The sequence below is a fragment of the Lissotriton helveticus genome, chromosome 12 (assembly GCF_964261635.1).
Source record: "Lissotriton helveticus chromosome 12, aLisHel1.1, whole genome shotgun sequence".
NCBI lineage: Eukaryota > Metazoa > Chordata > Amphibia > Caudata > Salamandridae > Lissotriton > Lissotriton helveticus.
The window spans coordinates 370,908,547-370,932,013 of NC_136073.1; the positions used below are offsets into that span (position 1 = coordinate 370,908,547).

Sequence of the window (23,467 nt, forward strand, 5' to 3'; positions counted from 1 at the left end):
AGGATTTGAACATCTTAATGGACTTGAAGTTGACTTTGGAATGAATCAAATTTAATGATAGGTTATTTAGGAAGTGTATAATGGTGAAGTATTCTTTCTTTTAAAGCATATAATAGGAAATTGTTTCACAAAAAAGTTGTATTGCCAGTAATTAAGATTAGTTTAAATTTGATATGAAGTGGCCTAATGTTTTGTTTTGTATGTCCTTTTTCAGATGTTTCCAGCCTGATCATGAGTGAACTAGAAGTATTAAAGGTACCTTCATATAGATTTTGAATCTTTCTGTCAAATTATGGTTTTATTGTTGGGCGCTTAGTATATCCGGTAACCGATGTTGAAATGTTCTTTTTGTTAATTCATTCCAATGTGTGCAGAAATCTGGGCAATTTGCTACTCAGTAAACCAAGGCATAGACTTTCAATGGAATGTGAATACTGGTGTGTCTGGGCTGCATAGCTTCAACGTTTTTAGTTGAACACATTGCGTAATCATATTCTGAACACCTTGTATGTCTTGTTGAAAGTGCATCTGACTTTGCTCTCTTGGTCTAACAGGAAATGTAAAGGTGTTAGTTGCCTCCCTACATTAAAATCCTCTGTGTTGTCTCTTTAAATTACTTGATGTCTCCTTTTTTAGGTCGAGCTGGTGTTGCAGCGCAGCTGCATCCAGCAAGACTTATTGTCAGCGTGATGCCTCCCAAGGGAGACCGACCAGTGCACGGGCAGATTCTGGTCTGTGGACGCACACGTACAGCCACGCGTACATCGTCCGCATACAGTTTCACTTTCGCGCTACAGCCACGCGCACATTTCCAGTCCAGTGTTGTTCACTTGTAATCTTCTCCTCATGTATCATTACTGTTCCTTTTGTGAAGCGCTCCGACGCCTTCGGGTAAAGTCTGCGCTTCCAGCGCCTTCCTTCTTTGCCACCCGCACCATGGGGCTCCTCCAGGCGCCGCTGTGCGGCTTCATTGGTAAGAACGGAGCGGTAAAGGAGGCATGAACCGGGGGTCCCAGAGAGAGCGGGGGCACGTCTCTACACGGCGTCTGCAGGTGAGTCTGTCAGGACAGTGCCTAGAAGTGAGAGGACACCCTTTGTACCCTCACCAACTGTACACTGCCCAGTGTGCACACGTGTCATGCATATGCTCTGTGTGTGCGTTCTGCACACATAATTGGGGTCTGCCTGGAACACGTACACGTCTGCAGTTCGTGCCTACATGTCCTTCTTGTGCCGTCTACATTGGTTATCATAACTATCCTCTGTATGCATTCATATTCCATCTATGCATCTTTAGAATGTGCGTGTAGAAGTTGTCTGCCTACTCTGCGCATATAGTTATCTTCGTATGTCCAGTGTCTACATCTGTGTGTATATCGTCTAAATGTATGTTATCTGTGTGCTGTGTGCGTACGTATGTTAACTATGGTTCACCTGTACATATCCATGGCATGTTCTCTGCTTCTTGGCTCCCCCTGTTCATATTTTATTTACAATTCACATGTAGATATTCTGCCTGCATGCTATCTCTTCATGTAATCTGGCTAAAATCTATACATTCCTATCTTTTCTGTGCACTGCCTGCACACAATACCCTCCTCCTGTCCTGTCTGGCGTCTGTGCAAGTGATTTACATGAATGTATCATGTCACAGATACCCCTACACTAGAGCAATCTATGATGCACAAGTACATATCTGCATGTGATGTAACCTTCCTTTACATACACCGTATCTGTGATAAACGCATACATATCCATATTTTCTACTTGCTGTCTATATGTGTATTGTATTTTATGTAAGTTTGGCGTATAGATGTAGTACTATGTGTGTATATATGTCTATTTGCCATACCTAACCTCTAAAGTCAGACATTGATTCCACAAAGTGGCATCTTCCTCAAATAAATCTCAAATTCGCGTCTTTCGGAGACTGGCGGGTGACCGATGAGGGAAAAATGCAAGCTATTCAGAAAACCTAATTTTCTTTTATTACTAGATCAATAAACCCATTTATAGCTGATGTTTCCTTTTATCAAGAGAAGCACCCATAGGTGCTGAGAACTGCACACTTTGGGCTAAGGAGGGGGTTTTGGTGGAATGAGGCAGGATGTGGGCCTAGGCCAGGGGAGTTGGTGGGGGCAAGGTGAAGAATGCTCGAGAGCAGGTGGGGAGCATTGCTTTGACCTCACTTTGGACTAGTAGTGATATTAAAATAGAGTTCATTTATACTTCACAAACCACTAAATCGTTTTTTTTCTTTGTCCTTTTCATTACAAATATCATCTAGCACCTAGCACAATGAGGTGAACATATTTTAGTTTATTTTAAAGGCTTGCTGTTTAACCTGAGGTTCGTTCATTGTAAGTATTTTACGTTAATATTGTTACCAATGTTTAAGAGGCAGAAGAGGCGGGCAGGAGCAGTCCATTTTATTTCCTACATTTCTATAATTTAGAGAAAACGACCCATTAGAATAACTATTTCTAATTAGAATAAAAAATGTTACTTTATCCAAAATCGAGATTTCCAGCTGCACCAACTTAGGTGTGAGTAGGTCAATTTCGCTTGTTGTGTTTTTCTTATGTTGATTTGTGTCATTCTTGACATCTCATCTAGACCATCACTTTTATTTGCAACTCAAGTTTTATGTCCGGAGTGAGTAGCTGACAAGGATCTATTTTTCCCAGATCTCATGTTGCGTGTCGATTATGAATAGCTTACGCAGACACTTATCAGCTTACCAGTGCCTTAATCTCTACCTCATTACACAGAAATATGTTCCTGTTAAGAAAGAAACCATGCTTTTAACCGTCATGGATCTCACTTGTGCTTTCGATTCAGTTCAGTCGCCCAAGCTATGGGATATCTTGGATGGCAGAGGGGTGCGATCGGGCCATTGTTTTTTATACACTGGTTACTCGCTTATATATGCTAAGATCCGCTATGCCTCCGATGGCGATTTATCTCTGAAAATATATGCTTTTGTCTGGGTACGCCAAGGTGCGCTCTAGTACCTTTTTATTTTTACTTTACATTAATGGCCTAGAAGATTTATTGTGTGAAAATGCAAAAGATTTGGTTAAGATAGGCTCTTGCCCTGTTCCAGTCCTTTTGTATGTGGACAATGTGGTTCTAATGGATAGAACTTCCAATGGGCTGCTGTTAGTTTTGGACATGTTTAATACGTTTATGGTTGACCTGGGCTTGACGACTAACCGTGCAAAATCATTTCTCATGAAATGTGGACCTAGATTTTCGAAGGCCTGGAAATTTACAATTTCGGGGAAAGACATTGCTAAAGTACCTAATTTCACTTATCTGGGAATCCCGTTGGATGCAGCTTTTAATTGGATTTTTTTTGTTAAAAATAAGATCTTCAGTTCTAAAGAATGGTTGATTCAGTGTTTTGTTTCGCCAGAAATCTTGGTATTAAACCAGTTAAGGAATTAATCCTCATCTACAAAAGTACATTTCTGTCGGTTGGTACATTTGGCGCAGGAGTCTGGGGGATACATAGATGTTAGTACTATACAAAAGATTGAAAATAGCTGCATATGTAGGCTTCTCGCAGTTCCACAATCCTTACCTACAATTTGCTGTCATGCCGAGGAGTGATTGGAGCTTCGTTGAAGACTATTTCAAAGTGCAGCCTTTTCTACAATGGTTAAGACCCTGGAGGAAACCAGGCGCACACCTTATTGAAGCGATGTTATTGGATTGTCTAACATTAGATAATGCCTTGCGAATTCCATGGCTAACATATTGGTTATTTCACTACTGAGCTAGGCATACCAGAATTATACTCAAATCCTTGGAGCCCTGTATACCTAAGCTCTTGACCACATAAAAGCTTTGTATTTTAAACTCTTTATAATGTGCATAGGGCTGAATTGCAGGTAAGGGACCTGGATCTACTACAATGGAACACTATTACGAGTCTTGTTCGGAAAACTTATATTGAATGAATGTTTTTGTTTTCTCTTCACGAGGTTGTGTTTCAATCTTGCCCACTTTTTAGTGGCTTTTCCCTTTCATGGAATGTGGGTCCTGTCCCTTCCCATATGATGCAAAAACAACAATTGATGGACAGAATGCAGAACAATGTCATACATTCACCCCAGTACAGAGATCTACATTCACCCCAGTACAGAGATCTGGGCCTAAATCAATCGTTTTTTTTGCACTCCACACCACCCCAGGTCAGACATGGCCATATGCAAATCAGCCTTGACCCTGTGCCTCATGGGAACAGTCCAGCCCGAACTGCCAAGCCATATCTTTCCTGGACCGGAATCAAGCATCCAAGGACCGGTTTCTGGCTATCATCCGTCATCAGCCTGGATAGCTTGACTCCAGTGGTGTGGAGTGCATGGTACTCACGTCTGAGCATACCCATCCCACTCGGGGTGACAAATTCAAAAACAACAATTGATGGACAGAATGCAGAACAATGTCATACATTCACCCCAGTTCAGAGGCTAAAGAATGGTGATGGATTAAACCCAGATCAGTTGACTGGGTGTGAGTGTTTGATTTGCTCAAGCGCTCCGTCCATCATCCCCTTTTGTATTGCTTTGTTCGCCCGAAGTGTGGCAGGGTATGCTCAGACGTGAGTCCCTTGCTCACTTGGCCACTGGATTCAACATAGCCTGGCTGATGAGGATTATGAATCCGAAACCGGTCCATGCTTGTTTCCGGTTCAGGGAAGACATGGCTTGGCAGTTCGGGCTGGACTGTTCCCATGAGGCACAGGGTCAGACTGATTTGCATATGGCCATGTCTGAACTGGGGTGGCTGAGTGGGCTAAAGAATAGTGATGGATTAAACCCAGATCAGTTGACTGGGGGTGAGTGTTTGATTTGCTCAAGCGCTCCGTCCATCATCCCCCTTTTGTATCGCCTTCCCATATGATAGCAGGTCTAAGCAGAGCACGATGCAATTTATTCTCTTTTGCAGACTTTAGGCAACCCATAGGAAACTCTTCCTTATTCTCTTTTTGCATAATCTTAATACAAGTTCGCATGAGGTGACTTTTGCACTTCCACAGCAACTAGGAACTCCAGAGTTGTGTTATGCCGTTAGATTTTGTTACATGTTTATGGACCAAGAAGAGCCATGTATATGATGAACTGCTGTGTTTTATTAGAGTTTTGTATGTTGCTGTTTAATTTTTGTTTTTTACGCAGCCAAATAAAGCTTTTTTAAAAAAAAACAGAATTTATTTGTCTGAACGCACATATAATGCATAGCTCCGACATCCAGAGTCTGCTGCAAACATTAGTGGAGCAACAATAGCATCTGCAGTCTTTTACAAGGAACACAAACACCCCCCCCCCCCCCAGTTGCGCTGCCGCCAATACCGAAGAACAATAAACATCTGTTAAAAAATAAAACATGCCAAGTCCATCTAGACACTTCACGAAATTGCCAAAGATCCAGCTGTCAAAGTGACGGGAGGGTTGTCCTCTCAGGTGGAGGGTCCAAGTCCAGCCCACGGTAATCAGCCCACCTCTTCCAGATTTTAAAGTGTTTTCGCGGGCACCCCCTGGCCATGAATATAGGTTGCTCTAGTCCCACGCAAACGTCCATGCCATTCCTCCAGGCGGCCAGTGGCGGGGCTTGGGGCGCCTTCCATGCTTTGGCAATGTCTCGTTTGGCCAATGTAAGGGCCAGGAGTAATAAATTACGCTTGTACCTGTTGCCCCCGACCCCTTCCATAACATGCAGCAAAGCCAATTTGGGATCACGAGGAAGTTCCCAGGCCAACACCTCTGATAAGCATCGGAAGACCCCATTCTAGAATCTATGTAGCACTGAGCACCCCCATGTAGTGTGCAGAAGTGTACCCACCTCCGAACCGCACCGAAGACCGTCTGGGGAACCTACCATGCCCGCCCTCCACAAGCGCTGCCGGGTAAAGTAAGTGCGATGTAGGTACTTAAATTCCATCTCAGGCGGGTGGTGATTGCTGCCGCCCTTGTGCTCGCCAGTGCCTCAGCCCAGTCCTCTTCCTCCAATTCCCCCACATCCTCCTTCCATGCGGACTTAAGTCTGTGTAAGTCGGAGGAGCAATGATGGACCAGTGTCTGATATATAGGTGAGATTTTCTTATCCGGCAATTCCCCCATGAACAGTTTGGCCTCTAGCAGTCTAAACTCGGGAAGTTGCTCCAGGTCAGTCAATCAAAAGTCTTTATTTCGACGATAAGTCATAAAAGAAAACAATAATATACAAAATTTCAGCTGGTTAAAAAATACATCTAAATAATCAAGAATATAGTCATTCGTTGCAAATTCCAACAAGGTTAAAATCATCCCAGGGCTTGGTGGCAGATCAACTAACCGTCTCACAGATTAAAAATATAATTTACATTCAATTAGGTATAAAGTATTATAGATTAACAATTCTATTATACACATTGACTAAGATTAAGATCATCTAAAAAGGACTACAATGAAAATGTATATACAGAATAAGGCTAAAAAGAGCATCTCAGACATGATTTGGTTAAGCGAATTCTCCATGTCCAATGTAAAAACTTAGCCACTGCAATAACCACAGACTGGGTGGTATCAGTTTTAAGAATTCTTAGTGCTTCACAGCCAGTTTGGAGACTAAGCTGAAGACAGATAGGTCTCTACCATACCAGTCTTGGAACTTTATACGCAGGGCAACAAAATAAGATGTGCCCAGTGGTTTCCTTTAAAGTGGCATAATGTGAGGTCAGTGGACCACTGGTCTCATCCTTATGTGCACACAATAAGTTTTCCCAAATATTTAGGAATTCCAAACTTTTTCATCAATAGTTCATAGTATTTTTATTCACTTTCCGTTTCATAAGTCAGTAATCATTTACTGCTGTAGTTTACACATTTTCGCTCTTATTTTCAGAGCATGACAGTGTTCCTTATTTCAAATACATCAACATCCAATGCATTTCGGGGCCATTTTGTGCCCCTTCATCAGGGATACTGCGATAAAAAGAGGGAAAAGTACCGTGTAAGTGTGGTAAATATCAGCTGGGTTTGGGAGGCATGAGACAAAAATCGGGGTGTCTAGTTATGGGGTCACCCTTATTATAACCAAAATACCAGTGGAGTGTGAAAAAACGGATAAGGGAAACCGTCTTATTTGTATTTGAAAGTGGCGGTAGTTTAAATCTGAGGAAGAAAGAATATGTGTAACGAGTTACTTACAAGTGACGGCGGAAAACACGTGCACAGTTACATGCGGTAATCCGTTCTCATGAATTCGAAAGTAGGACTAACCTGAGGTTATGGTTCGAAGGTTCTGCCAAAGGGCATTCCGTTCATCGGCGCTAGTGCAGTCTAACTGCCGGCTTCGATGTTTGTTTTAAAGGTCATGTGATCTTAGTCATGTAATCATGGAAAGTGAAGGAAGACTGAGTGGCCGGATAGCGGTACTGGTTCAGGTGATCGGAATGTTACGTGTTTTTCTGATGTAGTGCGCTAAACATGGGGAGTTGACGGTGTGCAATGTTAAACAATACTAAAGGTAACAGTGTGGAAACAGTGAAATAAAAATAAAAAAAATTTGGCAACAGTTGAATAAAAATGTGGCAACAGTTAAATAAAAACGGTGTTATACATATATGTCAACATGCTGATATCAGGCTGTTGTGTCACAGTACATTAACACAGGAGATTCATACTTGCTCGGCCGAGCAATTTTTTTAAAGGTAGCAGGAAAGTTCTATTCTGTCATTAAGCCCAAATGGCTTCTGGGTACAGAGTCTATAGATCCAGGTGTTCTCACATTGGAGGAGAAATTTAGTATTGTCTCGTCCTTCAATTTTTAATACTGTTTCAAGGATGGTGAATTTCAGTTGTGAAATGTTATGGTTTGCTTCCAGAAAGTGCATGGCTATGGATGATTTTACTGATTTCAATCGGATATTTGATTTGTGCTCTGTGAGTCTCGTTTTGATTTTTCGTTCGGTTTTACCGATGTACAGTTTCCCACAGGGGCACTTTAGGGCATAGATCACATTGCTCGAGTCGCATGTTGCATTTACCTTGAGTTTTATGCTGTGGCCTTTCATTGGATGGTTAATAACGTTGCCTTTAATGATAGAATTGCAGTTTCCACAATTCATACATGGTTTAGTGCCGGTGAATTTCTGTTTTTTTGTAGGTTTAAATCGGATGAGTTCGCCCAGGTTCTGGGCCCTAGAGAAAGCAAATAGGGGAGGTTCTTTGAAGATTTGTCCAAAGACTGGTTCTAAGTTCAACAATGGCCAGTGTTGGTTTATGATTTGTTTGAATCTCCTAGTGGCTGTGGAAAATTTTGAAACTACCACTGTCCTGGTTTGTTGCTTTTTCTCAGTTGTTACTAGAAGTTTAGTTCGTTCTATTTTAGCAATTTTATCTTTGGACTGTTCAATAACGTTTTGGGGGTATCATCGTTGTATGAATTTGGTGGCCACTTCCTCAATACGTTCTTTGGATTTAGTGGGGTCTGATGTAATCCTTTTGGCTCGCGCCATTTGTGAATATGGTAAACGTTGCTTAAGGTTAGGTTCATGGAAACTCGTGAAATGCAACATGTTGTTCCGATCCGTTGGTTTGGTAAAAAGATCAGTCTCGAATTTGTTTTGGCTTCTGGTGATTTTAACGTCAAGAAAATTCACGGTGGTTTCCGAAGTTTGCCATGTGAGTTGGATCCGTTCGTCAATCTGGTTAAATTTTTCCAGTTGATGTTGTAGTTCAATCTCGGATGCTTTCCAGACGATAAAAATATCGTCAATATATCTGGTTAGGAGAAGTAGATTTCTTGTCAATTCTTCATTAGCAAAGATATGGGTTTCCTCCTATTGCTGCATGAAGATATTGGCGTATACTGGCGCCGCAGAATTGCCCATTGCCATGCCTACAAGTTGTTGGTACCAACAGTCGTTGTACTTGTAGTAGCTCTGATATAGTACAAAAATCATCAGTTCCATCAGGAATGTTTGGAAGTCAGTTTCTAGATCTGTTTTGAGGAGCGCTTGCTCTATAGCTTCTATCCCCAGGGAGTGGGGTATAGAAGTATATAGGGCTCGGACGTCAGCAGTGCATAAAATTAGATGGTCTTGTGGGTCAATCTGAAGATCATTAAGCTTTGAGATGAAGTGTGTAGTATCCCTGGTATATGTCCGCATGGACTGTACCGTTGGTTGTAGGTATTTGTCCAGGAGTTGGCCAATCGGTTCGTGTAGACTTCCACACGTAGAGACGATGGGTCTCATGGGGGGGTCTTTTAGATTTTTGTGAATTTTTGGTACCATCCTAAGTGTCGGGCTCTTGGGGTTAGTTTTGATCAGAAAGTTTTTAGTCCTGTCATTGATTGTGCCTGCTTCGTGCGCTCTATCCAGAATATTCGTCAGGGTTTTCATGTACTCTATTGTGGGATTGTTATCCAATTTCATATAGGTTGTACCATCCAGGATATGTTCCATGGTCTTCCGTTCATACATTTCTCACAGAGCACAAATCAAATATCCGATTGAAATCAGTAAAATCATCCGTAGCCATGCACTTTCTGGAAGCAAACCATAACATTTCACAACTGAAATTCTCCATCCTTGAAACAGTATTAAAAATTGAAGGACGAGACAATACTAAATTTCTCCTCCAATGTGAGAACACCTGGATCTATAGACTCTGTACCCAGAAGCCATTTGGGCTTAATGACAGAATAGAACTTTCCTGCTACCTTTAAAAAAATTGCTCGGCCGAGCAAGTATGAATCTCCTGTGTTAATGTACTGTGACACAACAGCCTGATATCAGCATGTTGACATATATGTATAACACCGTTTTTATTTAACTGTTGCCACATTTTTACTCAACTGTTGCCAAATTTTTGTAATTTTTATTTCACTGTTTCCACACTGTTACCTTTAGTATTGTTTAACATTGCACACCGTCAACTCCCCATGTTTAGCGCACTACATCAGAAAAACACGTAACATTCCGATCACCTGAACCAGTACCGCTATCCGGCCACTCAGTCTTCCTTCACTTTCCATGATTACATGACTAAGATCACATGACCTTTAAAACAAACATCGAAGCCGGCAGTTAGACTGCACTAGCGCCGATGAACGGAATGCCCTTTGGCAGAACCTTCGAACCATAACCTCAGGTTAGTCCTACTTTCGAATTCATGAGAACGGATTACCGCATGTAACTGTGCACGTGTTTTCCGCCGTCACTTGTAAGTAACTCGTTACACATATTCTTTCTTCCTCAGATTTAAACTACCGCCACTTTCAAATACAAATAAGACGGTTTCCCTTATCCGTTTTTTCACACTCCACTGGTATTTTGGTTATAATAAGGGTGACCCCATAACTAGACACCCCGATTTTTGCCTCATGCCTCCCAAACCCAGCTGATATTTACCACACTTACACGGTACTTTTCCCTCCTTTTTATCGCAGTATCCCTGATGAAGGGGCACAAAATGGCCCCGAAATGCATTGGATGTTGATGTATTTGAAATAAGGAACACTGTCATGCTCTGAAAATAAGAGCGAAAATGTGTAAACTACAGCAGTAAATGATTACTGACTTATGAAACGGAAAGTGAATAAAAATACTATGAACTATTGATGAAAAAGTTTGGAATTCCTAAATATTTGGGAAAACTTAGTGTGCACATAAGGATGAGACCAGTGGTCCACTGACCTCACATTATGCCTGTGATTACCTAACGCCGAGGGACACCTGACGTTGCTTATGTGGCACCTATAAACTTGATGAAATCTTGCACAAACATTGCTGTGCATCCCAGTACACTGTTTTCAGATTGTTACTACCTCGTGTCCAAACCAACTGGGCTAGCACGCACAAAATGCAACATAATTACGAAGAAATCGCGAAGAGCACTGAGGCTCGTGCCTCTACATTTGCATTTAAATCCGATGAAGCTGATCGAATTTATGCACTAATTAGGGAAGAGACCACCACGCGCTCAAAAGAGCAATACATAAGACAACTTTTATATCTGAGTAAGAGACGCATTAACCAACAACTACATGCCAGTACACTGGTCAAATATCATCGTAATCAGCGAATACCTAGGGGCCTCAGAATAGCCTTGAAACCATCACTCTGCAAGAACTCCAAAAAATTTCAGGAAAGATGGTATGAAATCTTAAACAAGTGCTCTCTGGATTTAATCCTACTTATTATTGAAGAACTGTCCGGAATACTCGAGGAACTAACCACGGAAATTGAAGAAACATCAAATGAACTCTCTAAAATGCTATCCGAGGATGAATTAAAGGTAATCCTAGAAGATGTTCAAACACAAATCAAGAAACACTCTAATGAGATCAATGAACGTAAGATACGCAAGTATAAAAGAGATACCACAGACTATCGACTGGGAGAAGTCTACACCTGGGCGGAGATATACGCCCAGAAAAGGAGAAACAGACCACCCAACTCTCAGACGGAAACCTCATCTTCTGATAGTGACAGCACACAAAGATCGAAGAAAACAACCACAACTCACGGAGGCACTGATACCAACACAGCGCAGCAACCAACCACAAGTTTCCAAACAGAACCGAACCCTTTTTTAGAACAGGGCCAGGCACAAAAAGGAGACCCAGGAGAGGACAGAACAAAGGAAAGAGAAAAAGAGAAAGAACCACCTATCACGAGAAGCACAACGGGCACCATCAAGGACAAGAAATCCACAAAGAAGACATAGATAATGAAGAACTTGTGATTAACATCAGTGAATACCAAATGACTAACCATGAAAAGAAGCTACTACAGAAAGGCACATCCTTCGTGCCCACGACCAACACGACCAACTTGGAATTGGAAGTCAGCCTATTTAAACTGATGCGGAAGTTACGTCTACGACATTTTTTTGAAAACGTCCTACCGGAACAACCTACTAAAGACAAAGACCAACTATTAGGGTTAAGACCACAAAGCATATTCCAATCACCAGTAAGCCATAAAACCCTGGATCTATTTGAGAATAGAGTTAAAAAGGACCTAGCAAACATCAAACATGGCCAAAAGAGTCCTAGAAACATGACACAAAAAGACAGGGATACTCTCAAAAAATTATCTCAAAACGATCGGATTATATGTACCAAGGCCGACAAAGGGGGTGCGCTAGTTATTATGGATAGAGAAATGTATGAACGGAAGACCATGGAACATATCCTGGATGGTACAACCTATATGAAATTGGATAACAATCCCACAATAGAGTACATGAAAACCCTGACGAATATTCTGGATAGAGCGCACGAAGCAGGCACAATCAATGACAGGACTAAAAACTTTCTGATCAAAACTAACCCCAAGAGCCCGACACTTAGGATGGTACCAAAAATTCACAAAAATCTAAAAGACCCCCCCATGAGACCCATCGTCTCTACGTGTGGAAGTCTACACGAACCGATTGGCCAACTCCTGGACAAATACCTACAACCAACGGTACAGTCCATGCGGACATATACCAGGGATACTACACACTTCATCTCAAAGCTTAATGATCTTCAGATTGACCCACAAGACCATCTACTTTTATGCACTGCTGACGTCCGAGCCCTATATACTTCTATACCCCACTCCCTGGGGATAGAAGCTATAGAGCAAGCGCTCCTCAAAACAGATCTAGAAACTGACTTCCAAACATTCCTGATGGAACTGATGATTTTTGTACTATATCAGAGCTACTACAAGTACAACGACTGTTGGTACCAACAACTTGTAGGCATGGCAATGGGCAATTCTGCGGCGCCAGTATACGCCAATATCTTCATGCAGCAATATGAGGAAACCCATATCTTTGCTAATGAAGAATGGACAAGAAATCTACTTCTCCTAACCAGATATATTGACGATATTTTTATCGTCTGGAAAGCATCCGAGATTGAACTACAACATCAACTGGAAAAATTTAACCAGATTGACGAACGGATCCAACTCACATGGCAAACTTCGGAAACCACCGTGAATTTTCTTGACGTTAAAATCACCAGAAGCCAAAACAAATTCGAGACTGATCTTTTTACCAAACCAACGGATCGGAACAACATGTTGCATTTCACGAGTTTCCATGAACCTAACCTTAAGCAACATTTACCATATTCACAAATGGCGCGAGCCAAAAGGATTACATCAGACCCCACTAAATCCAAAGAACGTATTGAGGAAGTGGCCACCAAATTCATACAACGAGGATACCCCCAAAACGTTATTGAACAGTCCAAAGATAAAATTGCTAACATAGAACGAACTAAACTTCTAGTAACAACTGAGAAAAAGCAACAAACCAGGACAGTGGTAGTTTCAAAATTTTCCACAGCCACTAGGAGATTCAAACAAATCATAAACCAACACTGGCCATTGTTGAACTTAGAACCAGACTTTGGACAAATCTTCAAAGAACCTCCCCTATTTGCTTTGTCTAGGGCCCAGAACCTGGGCGAACTCATCCGATTTTAAACCTACAAAAAAACAGAAATTCACCGGCACTAAACCATGTATGAATTGTGGAAACTGTAATTCTATCATTAAAGGCAACGTTATTAACCATCCAATGAAAGGCCACAGCATAAAACTCAAGGTAAATGCAACATGCGACTCGAGCAATGTGATCTATGCCCTAAAGTGCCCCTGTGGGAAACTGTACATCGGTAAAACCGAACGAAAAATCAAAACGAGACTCGCAGAGCACAAATCAAATATCCGATTGAAATCAGTAAAATCATCCATAGCCATGCACTTTCTGGAAGCAAACCATAACATTTCACAACTGAAATTCACCATCCTTGAAACAGTATTAAAAATTGAAGGACGAGACAATACTAAATTTCTCCTCCAATGTGAGAACACCTGGATCTATAGACTCTGTACCCAGAAGCCATTTGGGCTTAATGACCGAATAGAACTTTCCTGCTACCTTTAAAAAAATTGCTCGGCCGAGCAAGTATGAATCTCCTGTGTTAATGTACTGTGACACAACAGCCTGATATCAGCATGTTGACATATATGTATAACACCGTTTTTATTTAACTGTTGCCACATTTTTATTCAACTGTTGCCAAATTTTTTTAATTTTTATTTCACTGTTTCCACACTGTTACCTTTAGTATTGTTTAACATTGCACACCGTCAACTCCCCATGTTTAGCGCACTACATCAGAAAAACACGTAACATTCCGATCACCTGAACCAGTACCGCTATCCGGCCACTCAGTCTTCCTTCACTTTCCATGATTACATGACTAAGATCACATGACCTTTAAAACAAACATCGAAGCCGGCAGTTAGACTGCACTAGCGCCGATGAACGGAATGCCCTTTGGCAGAACCTTCGAACCATAACCTCAGGTTAGTCCTACTTTCGAATTCATGAGAACGGATTACCGCATGTAACTGTGCACGTGTTTTCCGCCGTCACTTGTAAGTAACTCGTTACACATATTCTTTCTTCCTCAGATTTAAACTACCGCTACTTTCAAATACAAATAAGACGGTTTCCCTTATCCGTTTTTTCACACTCCACTGGTATTTTGGTTATAATAAGGGTGACCCCAAAACTAGACACCCCGATTTTTGCCTCATGCCTCCCAAACCCAGCTGATATTTACCACACTTACACGGTACTTTTCCCTCTTTTTATCGCAGTATCCCTGATGAAGGGGCACAAAATGGCCCCGAAATGCATTGGATGTTGATGTATTTGAAATAAGGAACACTGTCATGCTCTGAAAATAAGAGCGAAAATGTGTAAACTACAGCAGTAAATGATTACTGACTTATGAAACGGAAAGTGAATAAAAATACTATGAACTATTGATGAAAAAGTTTGGAATTCCTAAATATTTGGGAAAACTTATTGTGTGCACATAAGGATGAGACCAGTGGTCCACTGACCTCACATTATGCCTGTGATTACCTAACGCCGAGGGACACCTGACGTTGCTTATGTGGCACCTATAAACTTGATGAAATCTTGCACAAACATTGCTGTGCATCCCAGTACACTGTTTTCAGATTGTTCCTTTAAAGTGGGGCAGAAAGGACAGGTGGGAACAAATCCTTCTCTCCATTTAGAAGTGAAGGAATGTGTTGGTAAGTTTCCCACCCTAAATTGATGGTATCTCTTTTTAGCCTCCGGGACAATAATATAGTCCCAGTACCCCTCTAGCGCAGGTAAGTGTTTTAGTTCCAAAAACTCCGCCGTTTGTGACGGACCAATGGTTGAACCAAATCTCTTCAATGTAACCAAGCTCCAATAAAGGTCTCTTAGGACCTACTTATGGGGGAAGATGTTTGCCAAGGGGTCCTCCCATAGGCTCAACAAGCCCAGAATAAGTAGACTTTACCTCACACAGCCACCAAATTTTATGAGCCTTATCAGCATTTCTTACATCTATAAAAACCCTTGCATACTGGGAGAGTTCTGGGGTAACCCACAATCTCCACCAGTACGCCACTGATCTATAGTGGGCCTTGTCTTCCAGTCGCTGAATGCCTAGATCATAAAAAGAGGGGTCAACGGGGTTGATTCTAGAAAGGCCCAGCCCCACGCAGGAACTTATTTTGAGACCTAGTCAAATGAGTTAAATTACTGTATCCCCACAATTCAGCCCCATATAAAACTGCCGTGGCTATTTTGGCGTCATAAATTTTCAATGCGGGCGTTATTGGCCTAGTGTGGGAAAGTAAAAATTCCTTGATTAAAGCTCCTGATAGCTGAGCATGCTTAATAGCCAGATGTGTAACGTGTGGTTTCCAATCTAATTTGGATGCGAGGGTAATGCCCAGGTACGAAAACCTGAGTCTGCTCTAATCTGACCCCATTCAATGCCACATTACCTCTAACATGTTTAGAATTGTGCAATACCATAAAATTGGTCTTACTAGCGTTTACAACAAGTCCATGATCCTTGCAGAAGACCTCAAACACATCAATGGCTCGTTGTAGGCCCTGCTGCGTTTTGGAGATTAAAAGAGTGTCCTCTGCAAACATCAACAGGGGGATCAGCATACCGTCCAACTTTGGGGCATCGGTCGGACAATGCATATAGTAGCCGATCACCCTGTTGATGTATAAAGAGAAGAGGGTTAGGGCTAAAACGCACCCTTGGCGTACACCCCTCTCTATAGGGAATGTATCTGTGACATTACCCTGTTGGTTCCACCTGATTTGGGCAAAATTGTCCTCATGTAGTCTTTTGAGAAAGGACAAAATATTTAAAGGCATGCCCTGATCTGCAAAAACTGCCCACATTTTTTCTCGAGGTACTAGGTCAAACGGCGATTTGAGATCGACGATTGCCGCAAATAACATCCCCCCCCAAGACTACCACCCGCCAGTAAATTAAAAAATCTAAAAACTTGGTCGATAGTGCTTGTATGACTGCGGAATCCTGCCTGGAGAGGTGACAATACTTCTTCCTCCTCAATCCAAGCTAGGATTCTCTGCAGAACAAGCCTTGCAACAACCTTCTGTATACAATCTAACAAGCTAATAGGCCTGTAATTGCCTGGATCGGAGCGTTCTCCCTTTTTATTGATCGGTATGATCACTGTGCCTTTCCATGTCGATGGTATGGGCGAGCCATTGACGATGCCATTTGCTAGGTTCTGAATGTAAGGTTCCCAAAGCTCTTTATCATGCCTAAAGAGGTCGGCTGGAATAAAATCCAGACCGGGTACTCTACCCTTTGGGATGCAATTGAGTACCTTTCTCACCTCTATCTTCTCGAAGTGTAGGGGAACTACGGCCAAGTTACAGAGCACAGGATCCTCCGTGTCAACCTGGGTCGTTTCTTGAGATGCAAACTGGGCGGCGTAGTGGGCGACCCAGAGGTCAGGCGAAACAGAGTTACTTGGTTCGCCCCTCTGTGTCCCCCCTACCCCACTTGACCATATCCCATAAGGTACACATGGGGCGTTCCCTACTTGCGGAATACAGCTCCCTCCAATACTCTTCATCCCAAGCACGTTTGTCATCTTATTGTGCTATTTTATAAAGGACACGCGCACTTTTAACCCCGGCTCTATCTTTAGTTTTTATTGCCACCGCCTGAGCTTTGTACGTGGACCTACACGACTTCCCATACCACTGATCTTCCTTCTTAACAGGCCTATTAGACTTAAGAGGCCCACTTTTAGTAAAAAAAGCCCTAAGTTTATTAAAAAAAATTGTGTGAATCGGACTCAGATCTGCTGCAACACCCTCCTGGTTTGTACAATTTAGGAGATCATTAGTCGCCTGGATAGTAAGTTCCCTCATTGCTGTTAACTTGGCCTCACTCGTTGAACAATTCGCCCATCTAATGCGCCTGACATCGTTCGATAGGACGATGTCAATCCTATCCGGAGGAATTTCCTCCCTTAAGTGTTTCCCTAAAGTAAATGTAAGACATTGGGGATCATGGTCACTTTCAACCCTTTCAAATACCACCATGTCCTTTAAATTGGACCAGTTCTCTTTATTGGTGAGTATATAATCAATGCGGCTCTTACGTAAACCATTATTAAAGGTAAAAGCCCTGAATTTATCGGTAGCAGATCTACCATTGATTGCTCTCAACCCTAGTCCAACACACAGCACCTTTAGCTGTAGAGCAGCCTCTGTCCATTTTTTGATTGGGGGCAAGTGTCAACTGAGGGATATTCCATCTACTATCTTCTTTAGAGGTAAGGTCCACATCATTACTATCTAGCGGCTCAAAGCAACAATTAAAATCTCCCGCAACTATGATATTACCCTTAGTGGAGTAAAGCTCAAGGAGGGTTTCTAGTCCAGGTCAGTCAAGTATGGCGTCCGAGCATGTCGAAACTGGAGGTATTTAAAAAACTGGGAGCGGGGCATCCCGAATTCGTCTTGTAATTTCTGAAAGGACTTAAGGGAGCAGCCTGATATCATGTCACCCAGTGTGGAGATTCCTATAGCATCCCATCCCCAGAAGCCCAGCAACGTTTCCATGTGGGGCAGGCGACCATTGCGCCAGAGACGGGTTTCTTGAGTGAGCACGTTCCACCATCCCATTCTGCGCAGCGCTTGCCTCCAGACGTAGCATACTACCTGTGTGGCAGAGGGAAGGCACCTCCGAAGCGATGCCGAGTACAGCAGCATTTGCACGGACGCCGAGCCCATGAAAAACCGCTCGACCGCGTAGGCCGGATCACCCCTATCACCATACCACCAGTCGTTTAAGACCAGCAGATGTGCTGCTTGGTAATAAGAGAGCACGTCCGATGTGGCTAACCTCCCGTATAGGAAGATAAAAAGCACGTCCGCAGGGCCACGCGCGCAATCCCCCCTTCCCACAGAAACCCACTCAGCGCCAAGTTGATTTTTTGAAACCAGCGGGGCGGAATCCGATGTGGATGGTTTTGTAATTGGTACACTAGGCGAGGGTGCGCCACCATTTTAAAGATGGCTCTCTTGCCATATATAGTCATTGGCATACGGGACCATACCTTCAGGTCCTTGCGCGTGTGATCCCATACTGGGGTGAGGTTGCGATCTCGGGAGGCAGCCGCCGCCTCCTCCGACAGGTACCCCCCAAATATTTCACCCCTCCTGATGCTAATTGAAGGCCCGATGCCCACGCTCCCACCTGCCGCTGTCCACAGAGTATCCACAACGTTGACTTACCCGGATTCATATAGAGGCCGGAGGTTTCGCCAAAAATCTGCAGAATGTGCAATAGCCGTTGCCCAGAGCGATCCAAATCTGTGAGGAAAAACAAGACCTCTTCCGCGTACAACGCCATTTTATCAGCCAGATACGCAGACCGCCTAAAGCCTTTAAGTTGGGCATCTATATGCACCCACGCCGCAAGGGGCTCCATGGCGAGAGCGAAAAAGTAAGGGGAGAGGGGACAGTCCTGACGCGTCCCCCGCCGTAACGAAAAAGATCGAGAGACAGCGCCCCCTCCCTCACCGAAGCCGTAAGATCAGTGTATAGCAGTTGTATATACGCCAGGAAGCACGGGCCCAAATTGAGGCGTCTCAATAGGGCAAACAAATATGTCCAGCTCAGGGAATCAAAAACGCGGTCCATGTCTGCCAAAAACAGCGCTTCCTGCTCCCCCAAGCTCCTCTAAGCCAATATCGTGACGTGGGCACGCCGAATATTGTGGCGAGTAGCCCTCTGAGGCATAAAGCCCGCCTGGTCCGGGTGGACCAGGTCCGTAATGTGGGGCTTGAGCCTATTGGCCAGAGCCTTGGCCAGAACCTTGGCTTCCGTATTGAGCAACGAGATCGGGCAGTAGGACGTGTGACTCCCCAGGGGTCTACCCGGCTTCAAAAAGACCACCACCTCCGCGTGTCGCCAATCCGGTGGGAACACACCGACCTCGCACGCCTCCTCCACAACCGGACAGAGGCGCGGACCCGGCTGCACATAGAACCGCCGGCAAAATTCACAGGGGAAGCTGTTGGAACCCGTGCCTTACCGGGATTCAGTTCACCCAGGGCCGTGCCCAATTCGTCGTCGGACAGGGGCCTGTCCAGGAGTTCCCGCATGTCGTCCGAGACCGCACGTGGGGGGAGATCATCAATAAATCGCTGGATCATATCAGCCGTCAAGCACTCCTGAGGCGCATATAGCTCCTCATAATACGCAGCGAAGCTCTCCGCAATTGCTGGGGGCTCAAGTACAGGCACCCCCTGGGGTCTAAGATTTGAGGCCGTGGTTGGGCATGTAAAGTGCCCTGACACAGGCGGTGTAGAATCTTGCACGATTTGTCCCCCCCACTGGTACACACGACAACGAGTGACCAGCCAAGCCTGCAGCACCTCCTCCATCAAAACTGCGGTATACTGTTGTTGGGCTAAGACTGTCTTCTGGCGGGTCGACCACCCACCTCCCGGCTTCTACCCTCCAACTCCTCCAGAGTCTCCTCGCGCTGCACTAAATCTCTCCGCCGCTCCTTACAGGCCGCCGCGCACCAGGAAATATCTACACCCCGCAGAGTGGATTTTAAGACCTCCCAAAGGGTAGTTGGGGAGTCCACGAAGCCCACATTGGATGTCAGATAGTGATCCAGTTCTTTGGTCATGTGCTCCCTGTAGTCGTCCTGCAGCAGGTGCCACCCAGACATGCGCCATCGAAACGGCTGTCTGGCCGGGCCTACGCTAAATGTGAGGGCTACCGGTGAATGATCAGACAGGGCTCTCGGCAGAATATCCGCCGACAGGATTCTATGGGCCAACCCCCTTGGAACGAATATGTAGTGCAGTCTGCAAAATGAGTCGTGTACCATGGAGAAATAAGCGTATTCCCTACGTGAGCCATGTTTGTACCTCCAGGCATTTGTCCAGTCCAGGCCTGTAGCCAGGGCATGCAGTTTGGTGGTGGGTCCCCCCACGCCCCTTCCCTCGCCAGTCACCCCACTCTGCCACCTATCGCTGCCCAGGTCCATGACATTGTTCCAGTCGCCCCCTACAATAGAGAGGGTATCAGGCATGGCACCCCAAAGGGACATGAGCTTCTCTACCAGTGGCCACTGTAGCGGTGGCAGGGCATACACACAACCAAGGGTCACCCTGTTCCCCCCTACCCGGCCCTGCACAAAAACATATCTGCCCTGTGTGTCAGTCCAGAGTCTATCATGCACATAGGAAACCCGACGGTGTATAAGAATAGCAACCCCCCTAGATCCCCTCGTGAATCCTGAGTGGTACACTTGAGTAAACCCAAACCGTTGGAGGCATAGTTCCTTCGTGCCGAGTAGATGAGTCTCCTGAAGTAATACGACATCCACCCCAGCCCTCTTAGCATATTGGAAGACCGCCCCCCCCCCGTTTCACCTTGTCCAACACCCCCTGCACTTTCCAACTCAGTATGCGCAAGGAGCCGGGGCCTACCCGTCCTCCCCTCTCAGCAGTGGACATAAGACCATATTACTGTGTAGGCTACAGGTGTCCTGGTGACTCAGCATGCATAAAACATGGCAAACATAGAAGCAAAACATGCGCAAACAATCCCCCCAACCCTGATCCCAAACACCAATCCCCCCCCCCCTCCACCCCCCACCCCGTACCTCCCAAAAATGGAAGCCACTGTCGCGGTCGGATTGCAGTCTAGTCCCCAACGGGGGGACAAGAACCACCCCCCTCCAATGGATCCAGAAGTGACAATCCATAACAACGGGGCTCTCACTCCCTCCCACCAACTCCTGCTGGGTCAGGCTCCCAGCCCCAGAAAACTGTGCACCTGAGCGTCCATGATTACCATACAAACAGTTCTAGACGGGATTCCCAGGCTTCATGTTACGTCTGACTGCTATTCCGGTTCTGGATCCCCCCGGCGAGGCGCTGAGCCAGAGCATGAGCTGTGTCCAGATTTCGATCTCCTGCGGTGGCGCTGCTGACTCCTGAGACCCTCACGGACCACTCCACTTGAGGAGGAATCCGATTCTCCTCCCTGGGCCGCGATGACTCGAATTTTCACCGTCTCATCCGTCCATTGGAATACTTCCTCTGGGGAATCAAAGAACAGTGTGCGGGACTTCTAGATAACTCACAACCGCGCCGGGTAGAGCAAGGCATACTAGAGCTTGAGGCCACGGAGACTGGCTTTGGCTGCAAGAAAAGATTGACACTGCTGATGCACCAACCGCATGTAGTCCGGGAAGATGAGGATGGTTGCATTGTCGGAGGTGAGGGAGGCCTTCACCCTCGCCTGCCGCAGAATGGTGTCTCGGTCAGAGTAATTCAGGAATTTGGCGATGATCGCCCGCGGACTTGCTCCAGCTGGAGGCTTCTGCATGAGAACCCGGTGGGCCCGCTCTACCACAAAGCAGCGAGACTGTGTCCGAGGACAGCCAGCCCTCCAGCCACTGGGCCAGAAAACGCTTCACGTTGTCACCTTCACAGCCTTCCGGAAATCCCACAAAGCGTAGGTTGTTCCGTCGAGCCCGCCCTTCCGCATCCTCGACCCTCATAGCTAGGCCCTTTTGTATTTTTTCCATGGACGCAACCTTCTTTTTTAGCACAGACATCTTCCACCTCGCATATGCGAGTCTCTGTGCCGGTGATTCTCTCCACCGCATTCCTCAGGTCCTGGAGGAGCAATGTAACATCGGACCCAATGGCCCTAATCTTGGCGTCCAGCATGTCCCTGGACTGTGTTATGGCCGCCAGCAACGCTGCATTATCGGGCGCCGAGTTTTGGACCCCCCCGACGCCAGTCGCCTGCCCGCCTCCATGAATTTGTCAAGTGTCCCATGCATGGAGTGGCCGTCACCAGTGCGATCCCGCGTCATCGTGGCAGTGCAAGATATTCCAGGCGATAGGACTCCCCACTCCAATGCCCGTCAAAGCCGGCAAGGCAGAGATCAGTTAGCCCAACAGGTAAGTCAGCAAGCCGACTTCTAAGACATATGTAGAAACGGGTTGGCGGGGGAACATGGCGGCGGCAGGCTAACGCTCGTCGCGGAGTTCTGTAGCTCAGGGGTACTGCAGAGGATGAAAGCGAAAGCAGGACTATGCGGGGAGCTAATCCGGTTTTGTTTTTTCACCCCTTTGGGCTGTTTTCAGACACGTATTGATGTTGTGTCGTTACGACAGGAGAATCGACTACAGCGCTCGGAGGCGCTAGGACCCTGAAGACGCATGGCATGTGAAGTGTGGGAAGAGCCGAGCCCAGCAGTAGTCGATCCTCCCCTGGGCCAGTGTCACGAGCAGACTCAGCGGGATCAGCGAAGCAGGCGTTCTCCGTCGGCGAGCGGCGGGTGAGGTTGTGGTCTCATGCACAAGCTGCACTTTTCTCTATTCAATTTCGCGGACCTGTCTACCGGTTGCTGGTAAAAATATCTGAGCAAACAGCAAGCGGACTAATCATCTTAAACTCTGGTAAGGCGGTTTTTAAAAGGGGGGCTGCATGGATGTGCAGCTGGTGTCATCTGTTAAATCAGCCCAGCCTTTACCTGATACAAAGAGTGGGACACCATTTTCCATAGTGGGGGTTGTGGAGCCTTGTTCTAAAGTAGTCCCCATTCAATCAGCTGAGGGTCTAAGTGAGACCTCGGGCAAACAAGCTGTATTTAATCGAAACAGATATCAACTTAGGTCCAAGCAAGACCTGAAGTCAAAGGGGGTATTGAACTCTGCTGATGGCTTGGAGAGAGGTGGTCCATCTCGTGTAACCCCTTTTAAAAGGAAGAGACAGTTAGGAGTAAAGAAATCTGGGGCATCAAAGGTGACTGGTCAGCTTCAGTCTCAGAGAAACACTCCATCGCTTAAAGCTTACTTCAAAATCATGGAGCGCATGGCCGGTCCGAAGGAAAAGTCGAATGAGGTTATTCTGTGTCAGTGTCAGTCTCAGTCCCAGTCCCAGCCCCAGCCTCAGCCCCAGATTGAACCCGAACCTGAACCTGAGTCAGCAGTACTAATGCTGGAAAATCGGTACACACCTCTCGAAAATGCACAAGAGGAAGTGGAGCCAGAGACTATAGCAAC

The 23,467-nt window shown here is 45.2% G+C and overlaps 1 protein-coding gene across 3 annotated transcripts in view; it reads left to right on the top strand.

Moving 5' to 3' along the window:
- TDRD12 (tudor domain containing 12) overlaps positions 1–23,467 on the top strand; it is a 3,388,409-nt gene that overhangs the window by 99,348 nt on the left and 3,265,594 nt on the right. For all 3 annotated transcript variants that reach the window (XM_078668261.1, XM_078668260.1, XM_078668262.1), the window contains exon 2: positions 215–255. In XM_078668261.1, the coding sequence (XP_078524387.1) occupies positions 232–255 (24 nt within the window). In that variant the 5' untranslated portion in view covers positions 215–231. The remainder of the gene's footprint in view (positions 1–214; positions 256–23,467) is intronic.